Source organism: Brienomyrus brachyistius, chromosome 13 (assembly GCF_023856365.1).
Source record: "Brienomyrus brachyistius isolate T26 chromosome 13, BBRACH_0.4, whole genome shotgun sequence".
Lineage (NCBI taxonomy): Eukaryota > Metazoa > Chordata > Actinopteri > Osteoglossiformes > Mormyridae > Brienomyrus > Brienomyrus brachyistius.
Genome location: NC_064545.1, coordinates 19,270,935 through 19,283,390, shown reverse-complemented (window position 1 = coordinate 19,283,390; position 12,456 = coordinate 19,270,935). Strand labels below are relative to the sequence as shown.

The window sequence follows — 12,456 nt, the reverse complement described above, 5'->3', positions numbered from 1 at the left end:
TCCCCTCTCTTTTTGCTTATCTGTAAAACTTAACTGGGTCTGATCTCCAGATTTAATATAATACCAAGGACAACCCGAGTAAACACAACCCACAGTTTTTTTTAAATGATCATTTCTTTTTTTGAAGGGGAATAACACACCAACACCCACGTGAGAAAGTAATTCTTGATACTTAATTCGTAAAACTTAATACTTGGTGGAAACACTCTTTGCAGCAGCAACTGCAATCAAACGCTTGTGCTAAGAAGAGATTGTCGTGTTTTTTTCTTCCCTGCCAATGAGGAGTTAGGGGCCCCTTGTGTAGATCTTCAGATTCACTCTTTATTGTAAGAGCGAGGTTACAGCCAAGGCTGGACACCCTGCAGGAGTGTGTTCAGTACTTTTTTACACTAATTTTTATACATTTTCTTATCATGTAGTAATATCTCATCACTTAAGCATCATCATTTCTTCAGCCATTCACCATCGTTGTTTTCTCCCTTGATCCACAACCCTAGATGATGAGTTTGTCAATCATCTCTTTTACCGTTTGGTCCCTCGGCCAAACAAAATTGTGGCGCAACCTCCTCTATTTGGGTCTTTTAAGAATGCTCAGCCCGTGAACTTTTGGTGAACTCAGGCGAATCCCTTCCTTCTGTAGCAAACCTTGGCAGCTTCCGCTTGTTGCACGTTGTCAGGCTAGAGGGTCCTTCAACATAGTGATAAGCTGCAGCACTAATAATGTACCTATTCATACAAAGGCTAACATAAAATAGCTAACAGATACAGAAACTTCTAAGCCGACACAAGGTGCTAATTCATACTTGTTTTTTGCCTCATTGTGCACAGCAGTAACTGGTCTGCATTCTCTGAAGGTTACAAGGTCACGCTACACGGTTTACATCAGCTTCTTAATAGAGTCCCAATGATTACATTCTCTATGTGCTATGAAGTGCTAAATAATATTCCATAAGATCAGCATTGCTGTGGAAAAGTTCTGACCCCCTGATTTCTACAGAACTGCTTTAATTCAGCCACATTGGAGGGTTTTCGACTGAACTGCCCATTTAAGGTCCTAGCCCAGCATCTCAATGGGGTTCGAATCAGGATATTGACTAGGCCAATTGAGGATGATATTATTTTCTTCAAATATATTATTTTCTTCCAAACAGTTCCACTTTTGCCTCATTAGGACACAGAACATACTCCCAAAAGTGTTTTGGGCAATTAATGTGTTTTTTTTTGCCAAATATTAGATGAGCCTTCAAGTTTCTGCCTTGCAACTCTCCTATGGACACCATTTCTCATAGTTTAATTTAACCAATTATCATTTCGATTTAGTTCATTGGTCGATTGAGTGATTAAGAGGGCAATTATTTGTCACATTTGTAATATAGGTCTTGGTAAAATGTTTCCTTCAATTAATCAAAATATCATTTAAGAACTGTGTTGTGTTTACTTAGCTTGTCCTTTGTATTATGCTAAAGGAACAAATAAATGTCATGAATAAGAAAAGACAGAGGGAATCGGGGGCAAACACTTTGCCACTGCAGTGTGTGTGTGTACGTGCGTGTGTGTAACTGATGGGCTAATTTTCCATACTTGAATTTTTCATTCAGCCTATGTTTGTAGGAAGAGAGACGGGAACGGCTCCAGTACAAAGGATGTGCACACTCTCTTTCTCAAAAAAAAAAATACCCAAAAAACGGGTGTGCGATGAATTCGGCATTCATGTACTGTACTCTCCCATGCAAACCTGAGATCTGTGATCTCGATTTTCCACTGCCTACACGCCAGTGTTCCAGTAAGGTCGTCCGGAGGTCTGCTTTTCTTCAGACAACTTTCAAGTTTAAGATGCATTACATCGTTTTTGTCCACCACCCTCTCAAGTGCCTTAAGCGCTTGCGTTTGGGTTCATAACCATTTTTGTATCACGGATAATACACGGAATCACGCATATTAGTAGTGCGATTAAGCCTCAAGACCCAAATTTCCCGTTAGAAGTTCGTGAAAATAAACATGCCATGTTCTCCCCCCCTCCGAGTTCAGGGACCACCTTAAATCTTTCACGTTAAGACCCCCCCCCCCCCGACAATTGCACTGCTTTTTCATTCTTACACATCTGGCTTGTATTAGCCTTCTCGAAATGTTCCACTACATCGGCCAAGTGGAAAACATTCTGAGCTTACATACCCACTTTGGTATTTGCTGTTCTGTGCCTGGTTATGCATGGCCCTGACAATTATCTTCTGTTATTCTTGTATCTCCAGTGCATTAACTCCTCCCATGCCAAACACTGTCCACTCGCAAGCTGGCAGACACTCTGCCTAATAGTTATGATTCCTGCCATCTGATTTAATTTAATAATGGTAGTAGAGATCTTCTGGCACCCCTCACAAATCTGCTGACGTAAGGTGAGGGTTTGTCCACTTAGTAAATCCTGTTCCACGTCATTGTTTCAACGTTGAATTATAGTTAAATGCGTTGCATTATGGTCAGTGTAAAATTATCAACATTGAAACCGAATTGATTTCTGGTCAGATTTTCAATATACTGTAAAGTGAAGCACTGAAGATCAACGTTGTTTCAGACTTTTTGTCTGATATGGAATCAATGTCATTTCAACATATGTTTGCAATCTGGGGGGGGGGGGTGTCCTTCTCAGAAGATATAATTGTTGTCCACGCTGCGAAGTGTTATAATTTTTTTATAAGGGGCGTTCTGCTTCAGTTGCTTGTAATAGTGCGAGCAGGTTAAAAAACTCTGATGAGTCAGTTCTCCAGTAAAAGGTGTCCTGTGATTTTATGAGTTGGGCTGGCTTCCCACACGCAAAGTTCAGCGCACTTTTGCAGGTCACGAATTTAATGTGGATTAATAAAGTATACATGCACACACAATGAATGTTATAATGTTACGCGCGACTTGGGGTTTATAAAACGCATTTTAAAGCCAGAACCAATGTGAGGGAAAACTGAGCGATGGTAGAAAAAAAACTTTATTCGACTCCATTTTGTTCAGCGTAACAACTTTTTTTTCATCGGGCGCAGCAGAAATTTCCGAATGAAGAAAAGTGAACTTTTGGGCTAATTGCTTCAAAACGTGTGCATACATCGCCATCTAATGGTTAATACAAGTACTGCATTAGAGATGCCGCTTTTAGAATAAGGCGGTACAGGTTTCGATGAATTCATGTAACAGCGTGTCTGTGTTTTTATATAATACATTAAGAGAGTTTTATTTTTAAGCATTAAGAGCGTGGCTTTATATTGTTTAGACATAGAAGTCTCACGGTCATCAGTGCATCAAATTCCTTTCCCGCTGATTGGTTCCATGGCTGCTGTTGCTAAGAGCATTTTCAGCGTTTGTTTTAACAGTTTCATGCTGCATTCCAAATATAGTAAACTGCTAAAATCTGTATTTGTCCCATATTTGGCCAATAGAATGGCAACCTTGATAAAAAAACAAAACTAACAAAGATTATATAAAAACATATATTTATTGTTTTATTACTAATGATTAACTTGATCAACAATTACTGGCTATACGCCAAGAGATATACACATATATTGAAAGCCATTTGGGCTGATCTGCATGTTCAGTGGCTATTAAACTCTATAACCAGTGAGCTTCGGCAAACCCATTGCTGACCTCATCACCCAGGAGTGTGACACGTCATACTGACTTGCTTTTCCAAAACCTCTTTTCACTGTCTGTTGTTTGTGAGTGGGGGGGAATTAGTTGTGCAAAATAGGTATCTTTCCCCAAACACGTGGGACACCCCCACCTCTCTTGTGCTAATGTTCACTCCCTTATTACCTGAATCTATCATCTGAGCCCCATTCCCTCCCAGCATGGGCGTTACTGTCACAAAATGTAAAGCTTCAAACAGCAAAGTTTAACTCATACATGAGCTCATGTCTGTGACAACAGACTTGGCACTCGTGCAACCCATACTGTTAGTACTGTAGTGCCTCCCCATGTTAGCTAGATGGAAATGCAAGGCAGCTTGGCGTCTGGTGCCCGAACTGGCCGCTCCTGCTTCTTGGTCCATCACCAAAACAGCAGAGACCTGCAGTCATTTGAACCAGAGCCGCGGGCCTCACGTATGGTCCCCGGCATGTGCGTGCTCGGCGATCCGCGGTCGTGTCGGAAGGGATTTTTTATTCGCCGGTTAACCGCGGTGTTTGGGGAGAAGCCAGTGGGAGCAGTGGGAGTGGATGGATGTGAGGAGCAGGCAGGCCAGTGGTTATGATGCGTTATTTGGGCGACTGTGCATAGCGGTCCTGATGCCAGCACTAACCTGAATGATGCATCACGAAAAAGTGAAAGAGAAAAACCGAACAGCAACGCCGAGATAATGAGCGTTTCTTCAGTCTGCTCACCTGCTCCAGGTCTGGGAAATCGATGGAAAGTGCCGGCGGACAAACAGAGGCCCCTGAGCTCCCCCTCCCCTCCCCACCCCATTCCGGTCACAAACACCGCCCCCCCCCCCGGGCACGTCTTACCGCTCGCTGCCCACCTTTGTCACTTATGTGCCAAAAACAAGCATAACAAATAGAAAACTCGCATACTGTAATATTAAGTACATACATGTGTTAAATACTGCTATTTTCAAAGATAAAACATTCACAATAATTGCACATATATCCAAAATAACAAGTGCCCCCCCCCCCCAAAAAAAAATAAAAAATCTCCCACTCAACCCATCAACAGCCCATCCTGGAGCTCCTCTCACACAGCATTGATTGTTATCGAAACGTCACATTCTTTCCAAATGATATTGTCACAATTGCAAAGTGAATGGATGCTTTTACTGAACTAGCCAAACCCGCAGAAAATACTCTTTGATATTCAGTTCAATGCCGCATAAGCAAAGTTACCTGGGTAAGGACACTTCGTCTGCTGAGCTCGTGTCTGATACTCCAGCGTTTTTAAGGTGCCATTACTGACAAATTTCATTTTTTGTTTTAACTTTAGGTCTTTGGCAAATCATTTCTGCATGCTGGCAAAATAAAATTCCATATGGTACCTTCACATTAAACAAGCAAATGTTTAATACATTAAAAATTAAGCCGTCAATTAAGTATATTTAAACAAGAACAAGAGAGTGGAAATCTAGCCTCCGGTTCCTCTATTATTTGATATTCCTTGTCTCTGTAATTCATTCTTCTGGTGGCGATGATGAATTCCTTACCCATAATTAATGGGCGGTGGATCACTGTGCCCCTTTCCTTGCTGTTAATGTGAAAGTGTGAGGCACCAGACCATTAAGCGCTTAAGGTGCCGGGATTCCCTCCAAAATGAGTCAGCCTTCGTCAGAGTGACTGACGAATAATGTTTGTCAGCCTGCTCAGGACCAATTCATTAGCTTGGCATTATACTAATACCGCCCCCCTCGGTTTAACCACTATGCCCCCTAGCTGTGATGGAGAGGTTTACACTGTGTTGCCATAAGAAAAAAAAGATCTTTCCAGAGAAGCTTCCGGCGGCTCTATCTCCCCTTTCACAGCTACATGTCACCTGCTGTTTGATGAGCTCACAGTGACCTTGGATAAAATCGCTGTCAGGCTGGCTGGTTGAAGAGCCGCCCTTCTTCGCGATGATCCAATGACAGCTCGGCGCCACACAGGAGGCGGACTGGTTTTGGACACGGCGGACGCGATTGGTTAATGCCTCAAAACCCATATGAGAGCAAAGTAACATGAACAAAACCTGTTATTGGAGGAAAGAAAAAGACCAAGAATGAAATTTTTACATAAAACACTTGTGTACAGTGCGAAAACTTCTAGCTCGTGGGAATTAAGAGGATTTTTGGTGAGGCTACTCCATAATTTCTTGACCAGCATTTTTACTTAAACTGGGGTGGGATAGGGGAGCCTAATCGATCCTGCAGGATGGGAGAAAGGCCCTGGTGTTTGTGGAAGGTCAGGGAAGGCAGCTCTGCTCCTCCATAGCGCCATAGGGCATGCTCAGGTGTGTCCGGCCTGAACCTATCAGCCGCTGAACTAAAGCAACTGGAAGGACAGCGGCCAAGTCCCTTAACCCGTGTGGATCAGATCACACATGGGCCTTGAGGACCAGGGTCACCAACCCTGACATGTAGTAGCAGCTTAAGAGGGAGTCTCCCCACCTGGCCCCAGGTTAGCAAAAAGGGTGCAGGTAGGATCTCAAAACCAAACTATGTGTTTGGAAACCTAGGGTGATTCTCAATACCACCGGTCTAGCTAACTTGCCAAGAACAAACTTGGAGCTCGATCAATCATGGCAGTGGTCTCGTTTGGCGAGGGTGCAATCGATGCACAATGGATATTTGGGGCGAGGCAAGAATGACATCCGGGAATTTTTACCGGCCTTCATACTCCTGTTCTTAGTATTGGAACTGGTCTTCGGCAAAGGAAGATGACATAAAACGGGTACATGAGAACAGGAGTACGGTCAGGTACGCATATCGATAAACACCCTAGACACCTCACATACAGTGCTGGGTGCAAAACACTTTTCCTAAAGACTGTAGGGCCCTTTGGCCTTTGAGGACTAAACCTGGGATTAGGACTTGGCACCCTGAGACACGGCCGCTGCTGTAGAGGGAGAGTGCAGATGGGTGAAAAAGTATCAGTGTAGAGGAGGAGTGCGAGCGGGCAGAGATCAGAGTTGCTGTGGCTGCGGTTGCATGGGCTGCAAGATGCGCACCACCCGGGCCAGCGAGTCCGTGTTGGCAGAGGACAGGTACTGACAGCACAGCCAGTCCTCCAGGCTGACACCGCAGGCTGAGTCCAGCGAGCGCTCGGCGAACTTAATCATCATGAGGGTCCGCTTCAGATCCAGCCAGTTCTGCAGTGCGGCGTCCCGGTGGACCGGGCCAGGGCAGGCGGCCAGCGCCTGGAACAGGTCCTCGCGGGGCCCCCACAAGAGGCACTGCAGGCAGGCGCGAGCGTCCGAGATCTGGATGCGCTCCGACGGGTTGGCGTCGAGCAGGAGGCTGGCCAGGCGCTGCAGGCCGCGGGAATACAGCGAGCGCACGGGCAGCGCTGGAAGGTCCGCGCACGTGTACTCCGTCTCCTTCAGCTCCGGCGTCTCCTCGAATGGGTTGGGCCGGTGCAGCATCTCGTAGATGAGGATGCCCGTCTGGAACTCGTCGCACTTGCGGTACTGTGTCGCCGTGACGATCTCGGGCGCCAAGCGGGCCTGCTCACGCAGCGTGCCTGGCTCGGCCAGCGGGCTCTTCTGCTTGGCTTGAGAGAAGTTGCTGATGATGAGCCGGGCCGGGCAGCCGGAACTGGAACCGGAGCCGTCGTTGTTGTTATTGGGCTCGGGCACGTCCAGGTTCCAAGGGTTCCCTGGCTGGCAGTGGATCAGCAGCAGGTTCTCCAGCCGCAGGTCGCAGTGAGTGACGTGGTACGGCTTCATGTGCTCCAGGCCCTGACATAGCTGCAGTAGGAGCAGGCAGACCTGCCGCTCGTACAGGTCTGGGCTGTGGGTGTGCCGCTCTGCCCCCTGCTGCACGAAGTCAGCCACTGTCTGGAAAGGCACCTCGCGGGTGATGACCACCACGCGACTGCGCAGCCGGCCTGCAGAGACGCTGTGTTTTGGCTGCCCTGGTGACGAGGCCCCGTGCGCCGCGTCCCTCCGCTTGGCGGCCCTCTCATTGCTCTCACAGGCCTTCCTCTCCTCTTCCTCCTCCTCTTCCTCCTCCTGGTCATCCTCCTCCCAGGGCAGAAGGCGTAGGGGCACATCGGCCAGGAAGTGGCCGCAGTCCTGCTGTATGTTGAAGTGCGGCGCCAGGCTCTGCCGCACGGCCAGGCTGTGGAACAGCTGCTGCTGCGTCTCCTTCACTTGGCTCCTGCAGATCTGCGAGCGGACCGAAGGAGAGCGGAGGTCAAAGGTCAACAATCCCTGCTTTAATAGCTCTTAATTACCTAACAATCGGGCTTGGAGTACATGTACGCAAGCCCCGCCCACACAAGGAAGTGGGGAATGAGAGCCGGGGCGGCAGAGAACAGGAAGGAGGGAACAAACGCCCTGAAAAATACTTCCACGCAATCCAGTGTTCCCATGGTTACAGGCAACGAAAAGCGAACAGTTGTGGTTAGCATTCACAGCTCGTATCACATCTGACTCACATGCCATTAGCAATTTTAAGTCCTCTAAATATTTATTGGGTCCATGTGAGCAGCTTCTATCAGTTTCCTGGAGGAAGAAAGCCTGTTATGATTTATGCATGAGATGAAACATAACTCAGCATAACTGGCATGCAGGAAGTCCCACTACTGCCCCCCCCCCCCCCCCAGCTGAGAAATCCCCTCCTGTCCTTGTGCACAAATCTAAGTTCAGTTTGGGTGCGGCCTCGCCCATCATCAGTGTAGCCCCGTGCCTCGCTCCTCTGCTGGCCCCAGCAGACGTCGTTCTGGTGATTATCTCCGTCACGAACCCTTCAGATTGAAGACGACACTTTTCGCAGGTTTTTCCCCCACTGGCACACAGTGACGTTCTTTTTGGGCTGTGCCTTTTATTTTCCAGGACTGACTCGTGGCTTCTGGAACATTCCACATTTATTGATTCTGGGTGATCTTAGCAAGCAACCCATTTATATTTATATTCATCGCAAACGCAAGGTGATAGATTACCCAGTAAGATCATGCTGACCGCTAATGGATATAAGTTTCCATATTTAAACTGCAGCCTCACACAAGCAGATATCTGTGGAGAATTAATGCTTTGCAATTTAGTTATTAAATTGGTTTGTTTGCTTCAAAATAGCACCTAGGTAGCAGAATGGTACCTCCCCTGACAGCTAGTGGAAACCTTCCCCCTAGCAGTAGCTCTGCACTCTCTACCTCCCTACAAACACACAGACAGAAATGCACAAGCACACACTGGTATTAAAATAGCATCATGGTTCAGTTGACTGTAAAGGATTCATGGCAGCCATCTTGAGAGCCATTTTGTTGTGAACCTAAATCTTGCAGACTCTGAATAACCTAATCAGCCTCGCAGGTGGGAGGGGATTGAGTCTGGCAGAAGCTCCGCCTCTCTGCTTCACCAAAGTGGTCTGCACTACGAAGCGGGGATACCGGCTTATCGGGGTAAGTTGTCGGATTTAAGGTACCACAGTTTAAATGGACTTCATATTTGATCACTTACTTTTTGCCATGAATTACATTATGGCTCCCTGTTCCACCTGCAACACCGTGATGACACCGACAACATCATTCTCGGCAGGGTGAGTGAAATGTTCCCTTGAGAGTTAGCAAGCCCCACCAGGCTGGGTTCTTACTGGTAACAGAAACGGAGGCCGACAGACTTTCGTGCAAATTTAGCATTGGCATAAATGAACTGTTTAAAAAAGTACTGGTTTACATAAGAGCTTCTAAGGGTGCCTTGACACAAAGTATTTTAACCTTGGAAAGACCAGAGCTGTGCATAAAATCAGTAAGTAGAAGCCTGGAACAGATTCATGCGTGGGCTGTGATGGCACAAGCGGAGTATGTACGAGTCCTTAGTAAGTAAACTGACAGCGACCCTGAGTGCTGGCGTCTTACCTTGACGGCGTAGTTGACCAGCGGGTCCTTGGCATAGGAGGCCGTGTAGTAGACGGCATCGCCCGCCTCGCAGCAGGGTCGGCCTGTGGTGAGCCGGAAGTCGGACCAGCTGTCAGTGCCGAAGCGCAGGGGGTCTTTCTGGCCTGCCATGAAACGGTCCTCGCAACGGCAGGCCAACTTGCGCAGAGTATCTGTGTGCAGCCCGCGGATACGGCCCAGCACTTCCTCCCAGTTGTCCATGCCCTTGTAGAGCCCCGCCCTCTGAGACCGGGTGCCGCCCCGACCACGCCCAGACAGGGACTCCACGCTACGGCAGCCCCGCTTGGGCTGGCGACCCGCCGAGACGGTGGCAGGCGACGTCATGCAGGACAGGCTGGTCGCCGGTCGACCCTTGCCGGCTGCCGGCCTTTCCAGGGAGTCTCCGGACTCCTGGTCCGGTGGGCGCGCCTCGGAGCCCATGGAGGAGCCCTGGCTGGCCGTCTCCCACGTGGAGTCTAGGTCGTACAGCGGGTTGGCCACGCTCAGGTTGGAGCCGCCTGGCTTAGCCTCGCCTTTGGGTCGTGGAGCCAGGAGCTCCCTGCCCAGTGCCGAGGGCTCTGTGTTGGCCCGAGCGATGTTCTTCTTAGGCAGGGGGGGTGGCGTGGCCTTGGGGCCGCCATCAGAGCCCTCCGGGTCCCCGGTCGGCAGCGTGTCATCCGAGGCCTTAGGGTTTCTGGGCTGCTTCAGGGGGATCATGTTCGCCCTGGACTGACCTGAGGGACAGGAGACACAGCAGCCTGTTTTACCATATGCCGTTAATTTACTTACCCAACAGCCTCGTGATCCCTGGATGGGCTAGCTGTTTTACCCTTGAGAAGTAAATCCATCGAATAGAATGACAGCATATTGAGATACTCTACAGTGCTGTATTCCTACCCTGTAGGGAGCTCGGAGGGAACACAAACGTGGGCTGTCTGGGGGTCCCCGAGGACCGGGTTGAGAAACGCTGTCCTATAGCTGAGTAAGTTAGCGATCTTAGCGTGTGGCTCAGGTACTGCAGGTGTGAATCCTGTGTCTGGCAGAGTAATCAAGGCCCAAAGACACCAAAGGGTGGCTGACCCTGATTTCCAAACCTTCATCACTTCAGACGTCTCGAACATGCTTGCACCCCTATTTACAAAAGTTACTGCATGTACCTTAACCTGCAGCCCAACCAACCCCCCGGTTGACAAATTTCCACCTCCCAGAAATCCATATGCCGACGGTAGGATGTCTGTCACTTATACCTCACTTTCGATAAATTCATCTCCTAAATAAATTTATATGAATGTACTACATACAGCTATGGTATTATCATAAGAAATGACCTCCCTTGTGAAAGTGTGGACAGTAATTCTCAAAAAATCAGTTCAAATCAAAAGCCTGCATCTGCCTCCAGGCAGGGGAAGTGAAATCTGGGGAATTCTCCTCGAGGCTTAAGGAGGCTCTCTCAGCAGCGACCTGCTTCTTATGGACACTGGGCGAATTCCCAGACCGAAAATGAGTTTTCTGAATGACGGAGAGAAAAACAAACTTCCGCTCTGATTATTTAGTCTGTTGGACCAGTTTACAAAGTATCAGAGAGGGAAAGAAGGAGCAAAAACACTATTTTCAGGGTGACGTCAATGTAACCAATTAAAATGAGTAACATGAAAAATATCTGAAAAATAGCAGTTTCATTCTGACAGGACATATGAGCAGCAATAATGTTTATCTGCACCGGTATGTGCTTGTAAATGCCACAATGCCACTTTAATAGCTAAGCATGACAGATCAATTTAAATATTTAATTAGACACGAAATATCATGTATTATAAATATTTTATACAGTACCCTGATTTGGAAAACTGGGACACAGATGATGTGTACCATGTTTTTTGAGGTAAAAAAAATAAGTAAACGATGGGATTAACTGAAAAGCTAACAGAGCTTAAGCGCATCTCCCTGTAAGCGGATGAGGCAGCGGATGGTTTAATCTCCTGGTGTCCAGCTCGCTAATGCTAAAACGAAGGCCAGTGGGGTCCTTTGACGGCGCAGGCACTGCACTGGTCAGCCTGGACTTTGCCTGGGGTCAGTCAGTCCCTGGAGCAATTGAGGTTAAAGGTCTTGCTCAAGGGCCCAGTTGTGATATGATTCCTGTCCCATGATCATGGTTCCTGACCTTCTGGACATGAGCACAGATCTGTAATCTAATTAGTGCCTGTCGTTAAAGCGGCTGGGTTAAGAAGCTTGACCTCGGACTGGGAAAATGCTCACCAGCCTGGGCTGGTCTTACCAGATCGGTTACTGGTTCTGTGGCAACCATAACATCTTGAGCATTTCCTATGAAAGGTTTGCGGCCTTTTCACCTATGTAGATGTTTCCGGTTATAAGGAAGCTACCAGCCGGTGTTCTTCGCTACTCTGCGTTTCAAACCCTTGCTCTCAGTAACCCTTACAAGCTTTACCGTGACGTATTAACATCACGCAGGCGGGATTTCAAAGGTGGGTATCAGCTGAACTGACCATCCAGAAGCTTCTAGTGGTCAGTTGAGCAGGAACACATTAAGGCATGTGAGCATCACATGCTCCTGATGAGACAAGCAAAAACCAGTAAAAATCAGGGCCATCTCCTCCACTGGGAGTCCGAATTTGCAAACTCCCAGTCCATCCTCCAGTGGCAAATGGGGGGGGGGGCACATCTCTCAGCCTCCTTGTGATAGAACAGGAGGGTGTGTGGTACGGAGGGACCAGCATCAGTTACTTACTGCCCTGCAGTATAAAGCTAGTCATCCACTGTGTCAGCTGCCGTTCGATAAGCCATTACATAACCCTCTCCACTAGAAACTAGTGCAACACACTTCCTGAAAGGTCCTGCTGCTATTTGAACATCAGTTTAAATATGTTAATGTCAATTTCAAAATATTTTTAAATCTTTCCAG

At 47.7% G+C, this 12,456-nt stretch overlaps 1 protein-coding gene across 9 annotated transcripts in view; it reads right to left on the bottom strand.

The window, feature by feature from the left end:
- Positions 1 to 3,456: 3,456 nt before the first annotated feature.
- Positions 3,457 to 12,456, bottom strand: part of peak1 (pseudopodium-enriched atypical kinase 1) — an 83,146-nt gene continuing 74,146 nt past the window's right edge. For all 9 annotated transcript variants that reach the window (XM_048972426.1, XM_048972430.1, XM_048972427.1 and 6 more), the window contains 2 exons: positions 9,519 to 10,270; positions 3,457 to 7,827 (listed from right to left, as the gene is read on the bottom strand). In XM_048972426.1, the coding sequence (XP_048828383.1) occupies positions 6,625 to 7,827; positions 9,519 to 10,270 (1,955 nt within the window). In that variant the 3' untranslated portion in view covers positions 3,457 to 6,624. The remainder of the gene's footprint in view (positions 7,828 to 9,518; positions 10,271 to 12,456) is intronic.